Here is a 20,268-nt window from a genome sequence, read left to right as displayed (position 1 = left end):
CTGCACGTCTGCAAATGACTAAAAACAAGGAATGTGCTTCGTCACAGTGGGTGTAGATATAATTGCACCCTGCACACACACACCTGAGACGATCACACCAGAAAATGTAAATATGTAATTATATGGGATCACATTGGCCTTGGCTGTCCAGTCTTAATTTCTTACAGAAGTCGAAGTGCCCGTCCACGCCCACTGTGACGAAGCACAAGCATGATTTTAGTCCTTTGCTTTCGTCACTCTACGGAAATCCCCATAGTGTCATTTCCACTTTAGCCTATTGTAACGACCCTGGGTTTATAAAGGCAGATATCGACTCTGCCGCTTGAGCATGCTTTTGCGGCACAGTCGATAGCGCGCCGAACCTCGTGCTAGAAGGTCGAGGGTTCTGTTATGGGTGTATAAACTGATTGACTTCTGTTCTGGATCGTATTCATTGCTGTAGTTCTACAAATATGTTTTTTCAACTCGTCTGCATTCTAGGTATGTTGTCACTTATTTTAAACAATGAGACTGATATCAAACTGTGCAGGCTCACCTAAAGTGATGATTTACTTTGCTTGTCAATAGAGTCTGTGGACCTTTTTTATAGATACTTTCTCAATGTAGAAATAACCTTTTGATGAACAAAACAGGTTTTTTTCTGGTTAGCCATTATATTGTTACATTTCCATAAATTCTGTTGTGTTAATTGATTTAAATAAGGTGTGCAAACTCTGGAACAGCTGAAGGATCCTGAGGAGTGGTTTGAGAACTGATTTTAGACCACAGTTCTCATTTGATGCAAGGTGTCTGTGTAACAGTATAACGTCCCCTCGCCCATACCCAGGCGCAAACCAGTGACCCTCTGCACACATAAACAGTCACCCACGAAGCCTCGTTACCCATCGCTCCACAAAAGCCGCGACCCTTGCAGAGCAAGGGGAACTACTACTTCAACGTCTCAGAGCAGGTGACGTCACCGATTGAAACGCTATTTAGCGCGCACCGCTAACTAAGCTAGCCGTGTCACATCTGTCACAAGACACCTTCACTGGCCATATTTGTATTTATTTATTTTATTCCCAATTTAGTGGTATCTAATTGGTAGTAGTCTTGTCTCATCGCTGCAACTCCCGTACAGACTTGGGAGAGGTGAACCTCGAGAGCCATGCGTCATCCGAAACACAACCCAACCAAACCGTGGTTGCACAAAAAGAGATCTGAGCAAACCACAACCCCAAAAAATATTTGAATGAGCTGCCGCCCCTACAGAGAGGAAGAGGCAAAGCCAGAGGTTTCACTTGCCAAAATCTGTCCAAAATAAACCCAATGCCCAACGACTCCCATTGTTAGGGTGGAAACATGAGCGTCTCGCCATTATTAACAGATATCTCTTATCACTAAAAGAGCAAAAACACTTTTTGTGAACTGCAAAGAACCATTGAAGGGCTCAAAGGGTTATTTGTCAGTATGGTTCCACACAGAACCATCACCCAGTTTCTTAGTGTGTGACTTTGGTCGTTCGAGTAATTGGGCTGTGTCAGATTAGGTTACATCTCACGCGTGCGTTGGTAGGCAAATTCAGAAAAAAATACATCCCGAAAATAGTTCACGCATGCTGAAAAGGGAATATGAACAGCCGCCTAGTCATACCTAATTTAGGACATGCCGTTTGCATTGTAATGTAGCAAATCTCATTCTCAGACACTTCCGCCCAGCTTGGCCTTCATTACTGTTGACGTCTTATCTTATGTCAACATCTTATGTCATCTCATTGCAGTGTTCCCACAAGGACCACCGGTCATTTCAATAAGTATGCAGTAGGCCTATGTACTGATGTAACCAATTGGATTTGAGCCTAGGTTGTTTTCACAAGACTCTTTTAGCCCTCTGATTTCATGGCTTCGCTTGGAGGAGCTAACACAAGCGCTCCGCTTTCTTGACAATTGGGCCAGAACAGAGTAGCACGGCAGGCCCTTAGATGTACACGGAGAGCCAGCATTGATAATATGCATGTCAATCTCTCCTGGCTCAGGGTGGAGGTGAGATTGACGGCATCAATGCTTGTTTTTGTAAGAGGTATTGGCATGTTTAAATCACATATAACTCAGTCAAGCAGTAAAATCAGATTTTAAAAAACAGATAAAACAACACTTTATGGAACAGCGCTGTGAAGAGACACAGGCACACACACAGCATCACAAACACATGCTAACACGGGCACTCTACACACACATACATTAGAATATTGTTATTTTGCTGTATTATGGATTTTGTATTGTAGATGTATTATGGTAGAGTAGTGTGTTGTATGTATTTGTGATTGGACCCCAGGAAGAGTAGCTGCTGCCTTGGCAGCCCCTAATGTGTATCCAGAATAAATCCAAATAGACTATAGTGACCACCTCCGTTAAGCTGACACTGCCTAGTATGCTGCATAATACAGTGGCTTTAGGTCGACATGATCCTTTCTTGGGGTGAGGTGGATTCCCATCCCTCATTTCCTTTTTCTTTATTCACTTTTCAGTCTCCGTATTCTCAGTCTCAGTGTGCGCAGCCTCAGTAGGGGAGAAGCTGGTTTCCTACACATGTCAAGAGGGTACAAACACACTTGAAGCACCATTTGGAGCAGTGGATCCCCAATGTGATCAGAGCTGGACCACTAGCAAAAAGGTAATCTATTTTCTACAGTATGTGGTCATGACAAGTAGATACAATGTGATAAAGATATCTTTATTAGAGCCATTTTTTTTACATATCACCATTGACAGTACGAACATTGCTGCACTCACTACTGTAATTCACTCTGGATAACAGCATCTGCTAAATGACGCATGTTATGGCAGGGGCCATGTCAATTGAGACATGACATGTGAAAGATTATTTATTCACTACAGCCCATTGCCTACTATGAAAATGGCAAAGGTGAATGCAGTTTTTCATGCGAAGAAGTGTTCTCTGGCAAAGTCATCCTCCGTGAATGTCCCAATGTCACATTAACTATTGGTTGCACCACCAAGGTAGGTCAACTCATACAATTCACCTTCCTCTTCTCTGTTACTACCTACCAAATGCCAACCTAGTAAACATTTCTAAATATTTCCACCTTTCTCTTTCACAGGATGGGGTATATGAAGAGACCAGGTTGCACTTCTCAGGTATGGTTGTTCCTGATGTTATTGGTGTATAACACAACATACCATTGATGTTCATATAAAGCGTTGTTGTCATCATATTGCTCATGTCACTCTTTTTGCTCCATCAGCGATAAGCAGACCAGCTGTCTCTATGACAACCACTAACACTGCAAACAATCATATTGCACATTATGGTAAAGTATATATATTTTTTAAGATAATGAATTACGTGGTATTCTGGGTTTGAGCCCAGGCTCTGTCACATTCGGCCACGACCGGGAGGCCCATGGGGCAATGCACAATTGGCCCAGCGTCGTCCGGGTTAGGGAGGGTTTGGCCAGCAGGGATATCCTTGTCTCATCGCGCACTAGCGTCTCCTGTGGTGGGCCGGGCGCAGTGCACGCTGACCAGGTCGCAAGGTGTACGGTGTTTCCTCCAACACTTTGGTGCGGCTGGCTTCCGGATTGGATCTGCATTGTGTCAAGAAGCAGTGCGGCTACGTTGGGTTGTGTTTCGGAGGACACATGGCTCTTGACCTTCGCCTCTCCCGAGTCTGTACGGGAGTTGTAGCGATGAGACAAGACTGTAACTACTACCAATTGGATACCACGAAATTGGGGAGAAAAAAATACATAAAAAATAAGGAGAGCATGTCACACCACAGACACAAGTGAATGATGTGAGTACTCTACAATAACGATGGCTGGTTGAAGAACCACACTTAGATGATTCGTTGAGAGCCATGAGATAAAGAATACAAACACTTTTTATCGCAAAGCTACACCACCTTAGTCTACATGACAAACAACAGATGTGTGGAATGGGTCACAAGTTTAGGATTCGTGTAAATTATTAGTATCCGCTGTAAAGACTGTTCTCATTGTGTAGAAACCAGGGTCTGGCCCCCAAAACAAGACGCAATACAGTTCTAAGAGACCCCTATTCTGTTGCATAAAACAACCATTTGATGCAATAACAGTTTTATAACAATCTTGTAATTTCGTTCTCACAAGAGTCACTCTACAAATTATCACAAACCCAAACAGGTCTATAATAGATTAAAAGACTAAATGTGTTACAACTTCCCACGGTCTCCCCTTATTAATAGTGAGCGTACATCTTTCAAACAATGTCCCCTACTCTTCCCAACACCGAATCATCTCAATTCTGATGAGCACGATAAAATTAGGATATTTTTCTATAACAATAAAATACAGTTACTTTACGAGTAAAGTAGGAAGCCCAGGTTGCAATAGGCAAAAATATATTGTGTCATGTAAGGAGTGTAGATATTTGGCCTGGCGAAGCGGTTTTATGGGCTGACTGAATAGGAGCTGATATTTGAGTTTTTCACTCTGCTGGTCTTGGCAGATTAGCAGTCCTCATTGTCCAAGACAGAATCAAGACTGAGTAAAAATGTATCCGACACCGAGACAATCAATACAGATGTAGGATCTTAATTGTATCACCTTTTTTTGCAGAGGATTTGCATGTACAGCTTGTAATTCCCACTTTTAAAATGTCAACTTCATTTTCCCTAACAAAACATGTATAAACCCCTACAGAAAATGTCCATTTAATTATAATCCACATAGTTCAAATTTCCTCTTAATTCAGGATTATTTTTCTGCTGTAGCAAACTGGCTCAAATGTAAGATCCTAAGGTCCAGACCAGACTCGAGTTCTGTTCCAAACACAAAAACCGAATATACAAAACACAGTGGGATATGAAGTGGACAATACCAGGTGGGAAAACGACACACTTCTTTTGAGTTTAAAATGAAGAAAAATTGTAGGAGGAGACCCTCCCACAGTTCAGAATCATTCGCATATTTAAGCAATAATGCCTGAGGGTTGTCTAGGGCAAGAAAGTTGTCTCCACTTCTCTGGTAAGGTTTCCTTCGATTTCAGTGCCTTATACCATTAGCCATTATTTTATCATATTGCTCATATTATTTATTTTCTCCTTTTTATAGGGATAAGTGTCAGCAACCAAGCTTTGCCTCCAAAAACTGCCAGCACTGCCTCTACAAACGTTCAACATGCTCATTATGGTTAAGTATAGAGTTTTATTTTATTCGTTACACCAGTGGTCTCCCAACAGGTCGATCGCGAGCTACCAGTAGCTCGCAGCCCACCTATGAGTAGCTCGCCAAACAATTCTTGAAGGACATGCAATTTTCACATGTTCCACGGCAAACTGTCATAAACAAATCTCACAAGTATCAGACACTGCAAACTCCCAGCTACTTACTATCTAACAAATGCAACATTGACATTATCCAACACCTGGTTATCCACTATTGTCTTAAAAGCCAAACCTAACACAATATATGCCTATTACCTTAGCCCCTGTCTGTCTATTTGGTGCTTGAGTTTGTCTATTGTGTGTAGTCAGTGGATGTGATACAGAAATACTTTCCCCAAAACCTTCAAATTAAATTTTAACTGCAAAGTACGCTTACCTGGCAGACTAGTCTATACCATGAGTAAGTACAGTGCATTCGGAAAGTATTCCGATGCCTTGACTTTTAAGGCTGTAAAGTATTATTTATTTTTTTATTCTAAAATGTATTAAATATTATTTTCCCCTCATCAATCTACATACAATACCCCATAATGACAAAGCGAAAACAGGTTTTTGGAAATGTTTGCTAATTTACAAAAAAACAGATACCTTATTTACGTAAGTATCCCTTTCCTATGAGACCCTATGACCCTATGAGACCCTATGACCCTAAGAGACCCTATGACCCTATGAGACCCGTTTCCATTGATAATCCTTGAGATGTTTCTACATATTTATTGGAGTCCACATGTGGTAAATTCAATTGATTGGACATGATTTGGAAAGGAACACACCTGTCTATATATGGTCCCACATGAGAGTGCATGTTGGAGCAAAAACCAAGCCATGAGGTCAAAGGAATTGTCCGTAGAGCTCCGAGATAGGATTTTGTCGAGGCACAGATCTGGGGAAGGGTAACAAAAAATGTCAGCAGCATTGAAGGTCCCCAGGAACACAGTGGCCTTCCAGAAGGACAACCATCTCTGCAGCACTCTACCAACCAGGCCTTTGATGGTAGAGTGGCTAGACGGAAGCCACTCCTCAGTAGAAGGCATATGACTGCCCGCTTGGAGTTTGCCAAAATACACCTAAAGACTCTCAGACCATGAGAATCAAGATTCTCTGGTCTGATGAAACCAAGATGTAACTCTTTGGCCTGAATGCCAACCGTCAGGTCTGGAGGAAACCTGGCACCATCCCTACGGTGAAGCATGGTGATTGCATCATCAGCAGCAAGGACGGGTGAAAAGCTGCTCCAGAGAGCTCAGGACCTCAGACTGGGGCAAAGGTTCACCTTCCAACAAGACAACAACCCTAAGCACACAGCCAAGACAACGCAAGAGTGACTTTGAGACAAGTCTCTGTATGTCCCGATTTGAACATCTCTTGCGAGAGCTGAAAATAAGCGTTGTTCCCCATTCAACCTGACAGAGCTTGAGAGAATCTGCAGAGAAGAATGGGAGAAACTCTCCAAATACAGACGTGCCAAGCTTGAAGTGTCATAACCAAGATGACTTGATGCTGTAATCGCTGCCAAAGGTACTTCAACAAATGACTGAGCAAAGGGTCTGAATACTCATGTAAATGTAATATTTATGTTTTTTTTTTTTTTATACATTTCTTAACATTTCTAAAAATCTGTTTTTGCTTTGTCATTATGGGGTATTGTGTGTAGATTGATGAGGAAAAAAATATTAAATCAATTTTAGAATAAGGCTGTAACAAAATGTGGAAAAACTAAAGGGGTCTGAATACCTTGTGAATACACTGTATATCATTTGTATCTATTGTGTTATTTGCCAACTTTACCATTAAATGAGCAGCAGCAGTACTGAACTATTGATTGACCAGCACATTAGATGGCACATTCCTCACTTGCTAGATGCACAATTAAAGAGCCAGATGTGCAATAAAATGGGAAATTACACTCAACAAGAAAAAGTTTGTTTTCTACCCGACTTTAAAAATCATGATCTTCTGATGTAAGGTAATCATTTTACATGGAACCAGAACATCCAATTGTATTGTTTCTCTATGAATAATTGTAATTTTGTGAGTGAAAAAGCAAAACAAATCCAAAACCAGGAGGGGGTGGGGTGAAGAAATCACACATTTTGTAGGGCCCCCCTTAGAGTTGTTTGTTAACCATTATTTTACCATGTATATTGACAGAAAAACAGTGCACTACTTTCTCTTGTACACTAAGGACCTGGGGAAGAGTTGCAGGGTAGAGGAAAAGAATGTGCCTATTTTTGAAAGCTAGAAAAAATGAGAAGCTCATGACATGTTTTATTTTCCAGAAAGTTTGGAGACACATGCTTTTTACATTTGGGGATAGATTGATAGTACAAACATGTGGAACTGTTACATAAATATAAGTGGAATGCAACAATGTGACTATCAGTTTTACAACCATCTACTGTATTGTGTATCATGAATCAGCTCCACTCCAATATCGCGTAAATTCTTGATGTTCTTCACATGGATATATTAAAATGAGATGTTTTTAAATACCATACAAGAAGCCTTTTTGGAAAAACGTTGTACTGTCATAATAATAATAATATCTTAAGTGCTTTTCATACACTATGCTCAAATCGCAATGTTACCTTATTTGCGGGTGAACTTCCTCTCTTGAAGCATCTCCAGTTCCATTTCCCATTAATTTATTGACAAATGTTATGCTCTGTTTATATTTCAGGATTAATTATATTCTCGGTCCTGTCACCTCTGGTTATTGTGATCAGCGTGATCATCAGCCGTTACTGCAGATCTCGTCCAAATGAAGGTGAGGAGGCTTCATCCATGGTGTTGTAATCCCCCCCAAAGGACCAAGATGACATCTATCCTGCCAATGAAGAATCCTGAATCAGGCATTATCTTACAATTTAGCCAGTAGGATTATTGACAGGTAATCCTTTCAGGACTGCTGCTCTACCTCTCAAAAGGGAAAGAAAATGAGCTTTTCGACCATGTAGGTTTTTAGTTTCTTTGCAGACTAATGAAAATGATGTAGTTCTGTGAAGCACTCAATGTTATGCACTTTCCTGCATTCTCTTTTAATTCCAATGCTCGAATGACCCCGTAAACTTGTTTACCAGTGATGCAGAAGACGTTGGCAGTCTTTTCACCTAAGACAGGAAGGAGAAAAGCCATTAGATCTTTTTTTGGGTGAAAATGTGTTCTTGCTGCTAACATTTGAAACTGCTCTGCATCACAATGCTGGGACATATAGCTAGTGTTGTAGTATTAATGTAGTAACAAGTATTTCCAATCTATTTATTGCTGACAGATGTATACGTGTAAAATGAGGAAAGTATGGTATTTCTAGGTATGCCAACAGTACAGTAATTGTTACACTGTACATTGCCATTTCTCTCTTACATATTTGTGAAAACTGTTAATATGACAGTTAGCTACAGTAAGATGGTAGCGATGCCAAGCAGTAACAGAAAGCACTCAATGTTCATCAGTTCACCTTGGGCTTGGAAGTGATGAAATGAACCAGCAATTGGCGACTTACTCGTCTGAAATCCTAATGCTATTGAGTAAGGTACTCAACCTGTGGGACCAGTGTCTATGGCAAGACTTGAAAATGGCTGTCTAGCAATGATCAACAACCAACGAGACAGAGCTTGAAGAATTTTTAAAAGAATAATGTGCAAATATTGTACAATCCAGGCGTGCAAAGCTCTTAAGAGACTTACCCTGAAATCGCTGCCAGAGGTGAAGCTAACATATACTTATGTAAATTAGATATATCTGTATTTAATTTATTTATTCTAAAAACAGGTTTTACATTTGTCACTGTGGGGTATTGTGTGTAGATGGGTGAGAGAATAAAATCAGGCTGTCACAACAACATGTGGAATAAGTCGACAGCCTAAAGTATTCATACCTATCCATTTTAGAGATTTTAGAGATGAGGTAACAGAAAGTGTTCAAGGTTAATCGTTCAACTTTGGCTTGGAAGTGATGAAGAGCTGGCAATTGGAGAGTTACTGGTCTGAAATCCTAATGCTGTTGTGGCATGAGAAAGGTGCTGTGGGACCAGTGTCAAAATGAGCAAGGATAAAAATGTTAAAAGCATTTTATTATTGGTTGATATCACATTTCATGGACACTTACCAAACATCTGTTATTCTAATTCTTCTTATATTAACTGACAAACTGAATTTGATACAGCATTACATGAGCTGCAAATAAGCTCTATTTCCTTTTTTAGGTCTGTTGCTTTGCATTTGTATGCATTTGTATTAACAACTGCTAACCATGTGTATCTGACCAATAACATTTGATATGATTTAATTCTGTTAAGATTATTATTATTATTGTGAAATGATGTGTTGTGTGCTATGATCACACGGGTGTCATGAAAAAATGTCACTGTTATTTTATATGACCCATATCCATGCACTCCTCATGTCAAACCTGTCCTGTGATATGGTGATGCAATAAAAATAAAAATACATGTAATTCTATAGTATTACATTTTTTAAGCTACATGGAATTTTGTAAAGGATTTTCAATGTTTAGATCAGTGGTGTAAAGTACATTAGACCAGGCACCACAGGTGAATAGGCATTTTTTAAAGTCTAGTCTCATCAGACTGAAACTTTACCAGTTGAAAGTATACATAAATCCAAGATATTATTGTATTACAAGTTCTAATTATTTTAAAATAAAATATGCAAATGAGGCAAACCGTCCTTAAATATGCACTCATTTGCATATTACGAGAATCTGTTTTTTTACACATTGCTTCAAGGTAGAATGTGTTTTTTTATTATTGTGATAAGACATTCAATGGTCAGACTTATGGATCAGTTCATCAAAATATTGTCATTACATGGAATTTTTTTAACACTTTGCATGTATGACGGGTGAATATTTTGCATATATTTAAACAAAATTAGACAAGATTAAAACGACACAAGATATTTAAAAAAAACTCAAAGTCTGACTATAAGACCTAAGAACCTGTGTGTGGAATAATGTGAATGTACGTCCTTTGAAGACTGAGAAAAATGAATTGGCGCACCGGGAACATGTCATTTTGAGAAAATGGCCGATACAGATAGGCCAATGGAATTAAAATGTACTTTCCATAAATATATTCATTTGTCACATTAATTAAAAAGAAACAAAATAGACCTTTTATGTTTCAAGCAATAGAGCATATCCTTTGAATACTGGTATGTTGGGCAAATATGCAGTTTTGGGCAAATTTTCATATCACTTTGCTCAGTTTCTCACATACAAGGCTTTTGTATGGCTGTTGAAATGTGCAGAACATTTATCAGCTATGCCTGCCCCATATCTAAGGCCCTCTTTGAGTTGTTGCTGGTGCCGCTGTACTTTCTTGACTGTGTCATGTGACCTGCGCCTACGCTTGGCACACTCCCATTGAAGCAGCATCCGCTCTCACAACTCCTTGCTGATTGCTTCCAGTGTCCCCAAAGTGCTGTCAAGCCACAATTTGTTCATCCATTTTCTGTGCAGCCTCTATTAAAAATATATGCCCTCCAAGGTTTTTGTGACAGGGTGGATCTTCTCCTTTTTCTATGGCTCTGTGCTGGTACCAGCACCAATGCACACACCTATCCCTTTGGTTGGAAGTAAATCCTCTCTTGTGCCAAGTGCCATCAAAGGATACATGAATGTCTATGATGGCATCCTCATCCTCCTTCTGCAACTCTGCTATGTCTGGGTCTATATCTGCATATGCTCTTCTAATTATCTTTGCAGCACTCTCCATTGACTGTAGCCCTCTGAATTTCTGAAACTAAAGTGGGGGGAAAATGACTTATGTCTGTCGACATTACAGTCATAACTGCATGACTAAATATCAGCATGTTATCCTATGTAAATATCAGCATGTTATCCTATGTAAATATCAGCATGTTATCCTATGTAAATATCAACATGTTATCCTATGTAAATATCAGCATGTTATCCTATGTAAATATTTGCGTATCAGCATGTATTTACTTTATGTAAAGCTAATTTCTCACTAATCACATCAGGTTACAGCCCTATGACACTGTAGGCCTATATTACAGTCTCATTATATAGTTATCCTGTCACTCTGTTTTATTAACTTTGAATAAATTTGCTGGAGCAAGGAAATACATATTATTTATACACAGCAAGTCACCTGACAATATTGGGCAACTCTCCCTTTTTATTTACCTGTCATTCTGTCATGTCTCTGATATGAGCTGAACGCTTATTTTATTTAGAGCTGCATAACCAAGTCCAAGTTCATGGGCTAGAAGAACCAACCTCATATCAAATGCACGATTCAACATGGAAAGTTTTAATAATAATGGTTGAAGTTCTTCATGAAACATGCTATCAAGAACGACATTTATGGTAGGTGTAGTTGACGGAGTTGGGATAAAATGATACAAATAAAGTATGTATATATTTGTACATGTTGTGAAAGTATGGAAGTTACTGTTGCAAAATATCCAAATATCTGAAAATTTACAGATGAAAGCAAAATCACATTTTTTTCCTGTGTTGTCGGCCTTGAGTAAAAATACTTTAAAGAAAGTATTGTGCTTTTTACTCCATACATTTTCCCTGACATTTTCCCCGATCACAAAGTACTCGTTACATTTTGAATGCTTAGCAGGACAGGAAAATTATGAAATTCACGCACTTATCAAGAGAACACGTGGTCATCCCTAGTACCTATGGTGTGGTAAACTCACTAAACACAAATGTATCTTTTGTAAATAATGTCTGAGTGTTGGAGTGTGCCTCTGGCTATCCGTGAATTTTAAAAACAAGAAAATGGTACCGTGTGCTTTGCTCAATATAAGGAATTTGAAATTATTTATACTTCTATTTTTTATACATAAGTATATTTTAGCAATTACATTTACTTTTGATACTTAAGTATATTTAAAACCAAATACTTTTAGAATTTTTCTAAAGTAGTATTTTACTGGGTGACTTTCACTTTTACTTGAGTAATTTTCTGTCAGGAGAATCCAAATGATAATAACTGACAATCAATAGCTCTGACCAATCCCTGAGATCTGTAAAACCACGGGTTTAATAATAATTAGTCAAAGACTCAGCTTTGGCAAAAAGATAGTACAGTTTATTCAGAGAACATTCTAAAGTCCATTATACAAAGACATCCATTTTATTATTGGGCACATACTTCCACACACAGTAGGTGAGTTTTATCCTTCTCTATAGTTCTCACCACTGTGTATCACTGCCCAACCAACAGTTCCATTCCCCCGAGATTAGGGAAACCTTGAGAAGTACTCCCTATGCTATCATGGGTTCCTCAGAGGCCTAGCCAGGTCGGTCCAAACACAGTTGAACTGTTCTCATCTTTTTCTTCTTCGGCACACACATACAAGTTCAAACCCTAAACTACGCCTTGCTCAGACAGTCTGTGTTTTTCCACTATACAGATACATTGTTTAACCTAATTCTGACTAAAACTGCACATATCATCAGATTATAATTTTATGATTCTAATCAATTTCATACAGTTAGAAGGTTTCAGAGTGGAATTATTTGATCAATATCTTTCAACATATACATTATTTTATAATTTTCTATTATGGTATCTATACTTTTACTCAAGTATGACAATTGGTTACTTTTTCCACCACTGGTTTAGATCGAATGTAACCTGGATTCCATTGGATGCTGTATGATGTTATTACTTTGTAACATGTTTGGGGTAATGTGATTGTCGATCACAATGACAGAGACTTCACAGACTTGTTGTCACTCAAAAGATTAGTGATATGTATGTATTTAACAATAACAGCTATCCAAAAAAAAAAACTTTGTGTTAACCCTTGAGGATAATTGTTATCATCCCTTTAAAATGTGCACATTACAACATTGACAGGTGATGGAAATTACTAATATCAAGGTACAGTATATGTACCATGTGTAACTTTGTGTTGTTGTGTCGAACTGCTTTGCTTTATCTTGGCCAGGTCGCAATTGCAAATGAGAACTTGTTCTCAACTAGCCTACCTGGTTAAATAAAGGTGAAATAAAAAATGTTTTAAACGAGTGTAAAATATTACAGAATGTGTTGCGTGAAATAGGTAGAGATTTTTTTGCCAGACATTTAGCACCTCAAACAGTATACTATGCAGAAAAATAGTTATGTATCTAGTTTGTAAGCCTCTGTAAAATGGTAGGGTAAATAATGTATCTTAATAACATGAAGTATTCTGAGTAACAATCAACTTATCTAAGAGAAACATCACTACTGTGGTGACTAAAAAAGTGAGGACTCGTCTTAAGAAAAAGTTCAAGAACATTTATCTAAGAACCATAGCACATGTACGTCAGAAACAGTACGTTACAACATGATTTACGACTTCATTATTTTCAATGTATCCACACAATTGCTGATCATGTTCAAAAACCAAATATTCACCAAAGCCCACTTTCATAATGCTTGGAGGAAAATAATATTTTTGGGTTCTGTATACAAGATTAATAAAATAATGTTTTGGCCTCACAAAATAACAAAAACTTGTCAATAATGCCTGAACATTAGAGTTCATTGAGAGATTTGCTTGGCTCATATGGAATGCCATATTGGTTGGTTTCATCTCTCTGTGCAGAGTCCAGCGTGCCCCACCAAATCCTTCCAACACGGGAGCCCCATAAAACAGTGCTCAGATCAATTCCATTTCATTACCAGTCAATACAGGAATTTAATTAGGCATGAAATGCCATGTAGTACACATTGGTAATTTTCCAGTTCAACATCAATGTCAACTTCAATTGACTGAAATGCAAATGGAATTAACCCCAACATTGCCATAGAGCGACCCTGCAGAATGACCCCTTATCATTAATTATTCCTTCTCCCTTTCCTGAAGTTCCTTGATGGGGTTAGATCTTGGGACTTAGATCATGGGGTCCCCTCACAAGGCCCTGCTCCTTGCGCATCACAGGCACATGAATGCTGCAGACAGGCACTCGTTGCTGGAGAACTGCTGCTCTAGCCTGGCTGTACTGCTGTTTGGCTGCATGAGTGAAAGGGTGTAGGTTACTGTTTCTGCTTCATTTCTTTGAAAAGCTTAAATATCTTAGTTCTACAGGACCAGCCAGAGGGTTGTCTGCCTCCATCTGCTCTAAAGATGAATTATTCTCCTGGAAAGTAGATATAACTCTTAGGCTCCTTGAACAGCTTCAAACGTGCCCTAGTCTTTCTCTGCATTTCCTCTTTACGTTCAAGTATACAATGAGCCCAAACTAGCAGAACAGGCTCTCACACACAGACATGTTTTATGGAACCCTGTCTCGACCAGTTTGGCCCCAGAGTGTAAATCAACATTAAATCTTTCTTCTCAAGGGGTGCATCTAGAAGTGGTTCTTGTGGATACTTCTTACTCCTTTGCAATAACATATTCCTTAGGATGACCTATGGTAAGAATGAGGATTATTGAGGCAATAACTGTAACATTTCAAAGAAAATGAAATACACGAAAACCATAAAATGTTTGTTTCTTTTATCTGTTAAAAATAATAATAGAGGAACAGCTGGCAGTGTTGTAACTCACATAGCTGATGGTGAATATCAGCAATGCCGCCACAATCCCCACAATGGAAAGAACTAGAATGGTATCCCTTTCTTCTGATTGGTCTGTGGACTCAAGGCAACCTGCAAAACAAGTATCCACAAATCCTTGAGCATCACTAGAAACATTTTTAAAGAATTTAGCAGCATAGATGAACTCTCTCTGGGTCCAATTTAAAACACTCACATACAGTATACAGTAGGTCTACATACTAAAATAAGCACACAATGAGAGTAGAACACACGTACCTGTCACTCTGAGGTGAACCTGCCCCTCCTGGTTCTGCTCTCCTACAGGTGCTGCCAGGAGACACTTGTACATCCCGCTATCAACAGCCGTTACATTGGGCAGGAAGATATCGAAAGAATCATCAGCCAAAAGTTCCATTTCACGCTCCAGACCGGCGTACCATTGGGTGGTGCTTTTAGGTGATGATAGCCTCTTCATCAATAGACCTGTCTCCTTATTAGAGGGCTCCTCACCCAGCTGGGAGAAGAGGGTTTGAGGTTACTATATGCCCTTAACAGCTGGTCTGGGACCAGTGCTGTATGTTTTTGGCATATATTGCACTTGTACAGAATTTGGTCAGATGGTTCATAACACAGTTTGTGCTATCACAATAATAGAAAGCTTACCTTGTACCACCTCACCGCCCGGTATTGGACCCCAGGCTTACATATTGCTTTACATTTCAGAATTGAGTCCTCTCCACAAACTGACTTCACTTCATGGGTAGGCCTATCCTGTGTGAGCCCACATTGCAAGGAGGCAGCTATAGAAAAACACAAAATAAATTATAATTTCAAGTGAGCCTGCCCAGCTGGACTAATATCAAACTCGTTTAAAAGAATAAATGACAACATACCTATAATCCAGACGAGTTGAAAAAACATATTTGTAGAACTACAGCAATGAAGATGATGATCGAGAACAGAAGAGGGGCAGTTTATATAAAGCCAAATGAAAGTGAAACTATAAGGCTGGGGATTTCCCATACGGAGTGCCGCCTTGAGTTCCGTTCGTTTAGTGGGTGTGGCCTGGATGTGACCATTTGAAATCGCAAAACTCGTAGCACCATACAATCTCCCTCTGGTTCACCATAATCATGCGGTTCTTTCGTACTCAACCGATCCCCGACATTTCGCTAAATTGAAGGTGCTACGTCACAGTACTTGTGTATATCATTTGGAATAAGCCGCGAGCCTCTCAGTTGCGCGTGTACTCTCTTCACAGGCTCGACTGCAATTGGTTATATTGACCACCATGCTGATACGTCGCGGCACTCTCCTGATGTGTTTGGGTAGGCTATGATTCTCATACATTGTTCAACTTAAGCAAACGTAAAATGTACACCGAGTGTAACAAACATTATGAACACCTGCTCTTTACATGACAGACTGACCAGGTGAAAGCTATGATTCCACTTGTTAAATCCTCTTCAATCAGTGTAGATGGAGGGGAGGTGACTGGTCAAATACGTTTTTTAAGCCTTGAGACAATTGAGGCTTGAATTGGGCATGTGTGCCTTTTAAGAGGGTGAATGGCCAAGACTAAGTGCCTCTGAACGGCGTATGGTAGGTGCTAGGTGCACCGGTTTTTGTCAAGAACAGCAACGCTGCTGAGTTTTTCACGCTCAACAATTTCCCATGTGTTTGAAGAATGGTCGACCACCCAAAGGACATCTAGCCAATTTGACAACTGTGGGAAGCATTAGTCAGCATGGCCAACTTCCCTGTGTAACGCTTTTATTATGCATCTGCCTGCTGGCGTTAAACGGGTTAATCTGTAGTGTAGAAGAGAAGGCGTTAAAATAAGATTTAAAAAAATACATAATAGCCTACATATAAAGATATAACTTATCTTTGCAAACTGAAAGATAAATTCACGGTTGGCCATTGCCTGAAAATCCCCTAAACTCCCCTGGCTGATTGAGCGTCATAAAATATTATAGGGAATCCCCAAGCCAGAGCCAGGAATCCCCTGAACCAGAATTACATGGTTTATATGCCAACTCTCCTTTATACACAGGACGCAGCCATTCAACTTCTCATTCACCAGCCTTTTAAGTTTAATCATGTAAAAATACAATCGTTACTCACGAAATATGGAGTTTCGATTAGCAACTATTGTCATTTAGGCCTACAGAAGGCTGCAGACACGGCCGGTATGTAAACATCCAATAACACAAGCAACAGAAAAAATGCCAATTCGGCACCTCCATAACAAGGTTTAAGCATCCGAAAAATAAATGAGGTGCCGAAGAGGCATTTTTTTCGGTTGCATCGAACTTTTTATTTAGACCTTTTTTGGAAGTACAAAAAAATGTCTTATTTCAAATTTGTTTAATTACAAGATGTCAACAGACATGGTTGGTGTGTGTCTTGTCAAGCAGTGCAAAGTGGGTGTCATGTCCCCATTTTTGGATATGTTTGGTTACAGTTAGAGATATTCACTGATACAAATTATACAAATATCAGTTTAAGCAAAAACATCACATAGGATTATCAGATATTAAACACTTCCTCTCCGTGTGATGCGTTTTAAAAAAATGACAACGTTAAATGGAGATACTCCTAATTTCAATAACTAAGTCTATGGTTCCTAATGGAATGGCATTTCACAGTGGCCATGCCCCGACTGGGGTACAGACTAGTTTTCCTTGATTTGATTTAGAACATTTTCTTCCTTTATTTATGTTTTACTCTGCATTGTTGCTTAAGGGCTTGTAAGCATTTCACTGTAAGGTCTACCTTGGGGTTACAGCAGTTGTATTCAGCAGATGTGACAAATAAAACGTGATTTGATATTTCACAGTGGTTTAGATGTTACAAATATTTTCTACACAATGGCTGCTTGTTTTGTCACATTAACAAAAATTAGGTGAACTATTAGAATTTTAGCAACCAGGAAATGGTGGAGCGATTTCGGCATATTGCATCTTTAAATTAAACACCATGACTGTTTTCTCATTAACTGTGAATGTTGTTTGAAATGTCCAATACAAAATATGTTGGTGATATCGTTATCAACCAACTGCATAACCCTTAAAAAACTAAAATGTTCACGTGCAGGGTATGCAATTAGCATTCCAAGACTCATTAAATGGCGACCGTACTACCTGAATTGGCCTCGTTTTGAAGATTGCTCATTATGAAATGCTAGCTGCCATGACTAAAGCCATACAAGAGTAGTCTTTGAGGTGTGGTTTGCATATCATACCCTGGCGGTACTGTTTGTCCTTCCTAAGGCACCGTAGCATCAACAAAGCGACTTCCTCAAAATAGTAACTTCCTTAAAACGGTCAGAATTCATCTAAGCTAAATCAAAAAATCTGTAATTAATTTAGATGCTTTTGCAGAGGTCTTAGTCACACAATTTTGAATCTAGCTAAGCTGTTTGGTGCAGTATTTTTCAAGTAAAAAATGTTGCATGAAAAAATAGTCTGTGCATACAGTCTATTGGGTAGGGAAAGTCTGGCTGCATGCAGGACTGATGCTCAGGACTGATTTTTGAGAACAATAATATGTATACAATTTCATCATCTGCAAACTGTCAAACTATCATCAATAAAGCACAAGCTACACACTTTATCAGTGCACAAAATCACTTGCTAGCTAGCTACAACTCTGTGTTTGTCAATTAAGCTAGCAAGTAGTAGCTAGCAGGCACACAGTAAGCTTATCAAGTCACTAGCTAGTGGCGACGTGTGTGCTTCGGTGCTGTTTTATTTACACATTTCTCACTCTTACCAGAGTGTAAGTCTGTCTGGCAGTGTTTCATAGGAAATCATGTTACAAAACAGGTCTCGGGGGACACACAAGATGCTTGCAAATGGGTTTTGGAATATTGACAAGTTGCACTTGGGATACAAGTGCGCTCTGAACATGTCAATTCTAATTTTGCCCAATAAAGTGGCAGACTCAAGTGATTGATACTATCAAACACATCAGCAAACGCCACTCCATAAAGGGCTTAGGGCAAAGAGTTATTTCAGCATAACATTGGCCATGTGTTGTCTTATGTAAACAAGTCTGAGGTGCTGTGTAATGGGCAGGTCTGCCTCACTGTCTGGAGGTTCTGGCTGCTATGATTGGATAGTGTGCACAGCTAATGGAGTGCAATCAGTACAGCTGCTTCTCTCGTGAGTGTGCACTGGGAAAGTGGACATGACCATAATCTATACCCAACCCTTGAGTAAGTGGTGACAAACTCACTTACAAAACTTTTGTTGGACGAGACTAAATGACACAAATTATCTGTCATCTTTCAACTTTGACACGAATGAATGTTTCTGAGTCCTATCAATGCCACATAGGCTGTTTAAAACCACAGAAGTTGGTTTTAAGGGGCAGTTGACCTTTAAGACAGACTGGTAGGATAGTTAGCCATTGCTAGAATTCAATGGTGGAAGTAACATTTGAGTGTAGTAGAGTTGACTGATGACAATGACATGAATACTGTGTACACTCAGTGACCAGCTTATTAGTACACCCATCTAGAACCGGGTCAGACCCCTCTTTGACTCCAGAACAGCCTGAATTATTCAGGGCATGGTGTTCAATTGTTTCTCAATTGGTATCAAGGAACCTAATGTGTGCCAGGAAATCATTCCCCACACCAGTACAGGCGTGGGTGGGCCTGGGTGGACACAGGCCCACCCACTGAGGAGCCAGTCCCTGCCAGGCCCACCCAATCAGATTGAGCAAAAACAAAACAATTATGCATTATTTATTTTTTAACTCCTCAGCGCTTAGGTCAATTGTTTTGCCCATTTTAACATTCAATCAAACAGTAACTGAATGCCTGTCTGCCTGCTTTATACAGCAAGCCACGGCCACGTGCTGTCTGTAGAAGCGAACCGGGTGGTGTACCTAATTAACTGAGTATGTATAATACACAACATTTGGATGGGAGCTATAATCCAGTTATATTGCTTGAAATCAGGCATGGCAGCTTTAAATGGGGAAAGATTGCTTCCATACCCCACTTTTCCCCACTTGCGTGAATTTCATTGGAAAAACGTCACTTTGCCGTGTGTACCCGTGTGCTGATATGCAACTGGTATTTGAGCCTAGGTTGGGAGTGGAAAACTAGCTGTTATTGGCAGAGAGGTTTGGAACTCTCTTTCTTAATGGTCTAGTCATTAATTTACTGCCTAGATGTCACCAGCCAGGCCAAAACGCCATCCCACCAATTTCAGTCTGTATTTTCAAACATTAAAAGGGCATTAACATAATTTTCACAATTTCACAGTATTATTCCAACCTCATAGTATGGAAATACATATAAAACACAGGTGAATCATGTTTTTCACTGCACTGGACCATTTAAACTGACACTTTGCCTAGTATGCTGCATAATACAGTGGATCTAGGTTGACATCCTTTCTTGGTGTAAAGTGGATTCCCAATCCGCCTCATGTCTTTATTTATTCACTTTTCAGTTGCTGTGTTCACAGCCCCTGTAGTGGAGAAGAAAATTGCCTACACATGTCAAGAGG

General features: G+C 39.4%; 1 protein-coding gene across 1 annotated transcript; it reads right to left on the bottom strand.

The window, feature by feature from the left end:
- Nucleotides 1-13,474: 13,474 nt before the first annotated feature.
- LOC123997787 (CD83 antigen-like) lies at nt 13,475-15,842 on the bottom strand. The gene is made up of 5 exons (XM_046302340.1): nt 15,634-15,842; nt 15,404-15,540; nt 15,017-15,254; nt 14,751-14,851; nt 13,475-14,611 (listed from the first exon to the last, which is right to left on the bottom strand). Exons 1-5 carry the CDS (start codon nt 15,761-15,763, stop codon nt 14,459-14,461), a joined length of 759 nt encoding a protein of 252 aa, XP_046158296.1. The 5' UTR covers nt 15,764-15,842; the 3' UTR covers nt 13,475-14,458.
- Nucleotides 15,843-20,268: the final 4,426 nt, after the last annotated feature.

This window comes from Oncorhynchus gorbuscha, linkage group LG15 (genome assembly GCF_021184085.1).
Source record: "Oncorhynchus gorbuscha isolate QuinsamMale2020 ecotype Even-year linkage group LG15, OgorEven_v1.0, whole genome shotgun sequence".
Lineage (NCBI taxonomy): Eukaryota > Metazoa > Chordata > Actinopteri > Salmoniformes > Salmonidae > Oncorhynchus > Oncorhynchus gorbuscha.
The sequence above is the reverse complement of the archived record's forward strand: the minus strand, read 5'-3'. Positions and strand labels throughout refer to the sequence as shown.

Coding starts and splice junctions, on each gene's coding strand:
- LOC123997787 (XM_046302340.1), bottom strand. CDS start 15,763: ATGGGAAATCCCCAGCCTTATAGTTTCACTTTCATTTGGCTTTATATA. Junction 14,852..15,016: donor GGTTCACCTCAGAGTGACAG/GTACGTGTGTTC, acceptor CTTGTTTTGCAG/GTTGCCTTGAGTCCACAGAC. Junction 14,612..14,750: donor TGATATTCACCATCAGCTAT/GTGAGTTACAAC, acceptor TTCTTACCATAG/GTCATCCTAAGGAATATGTT.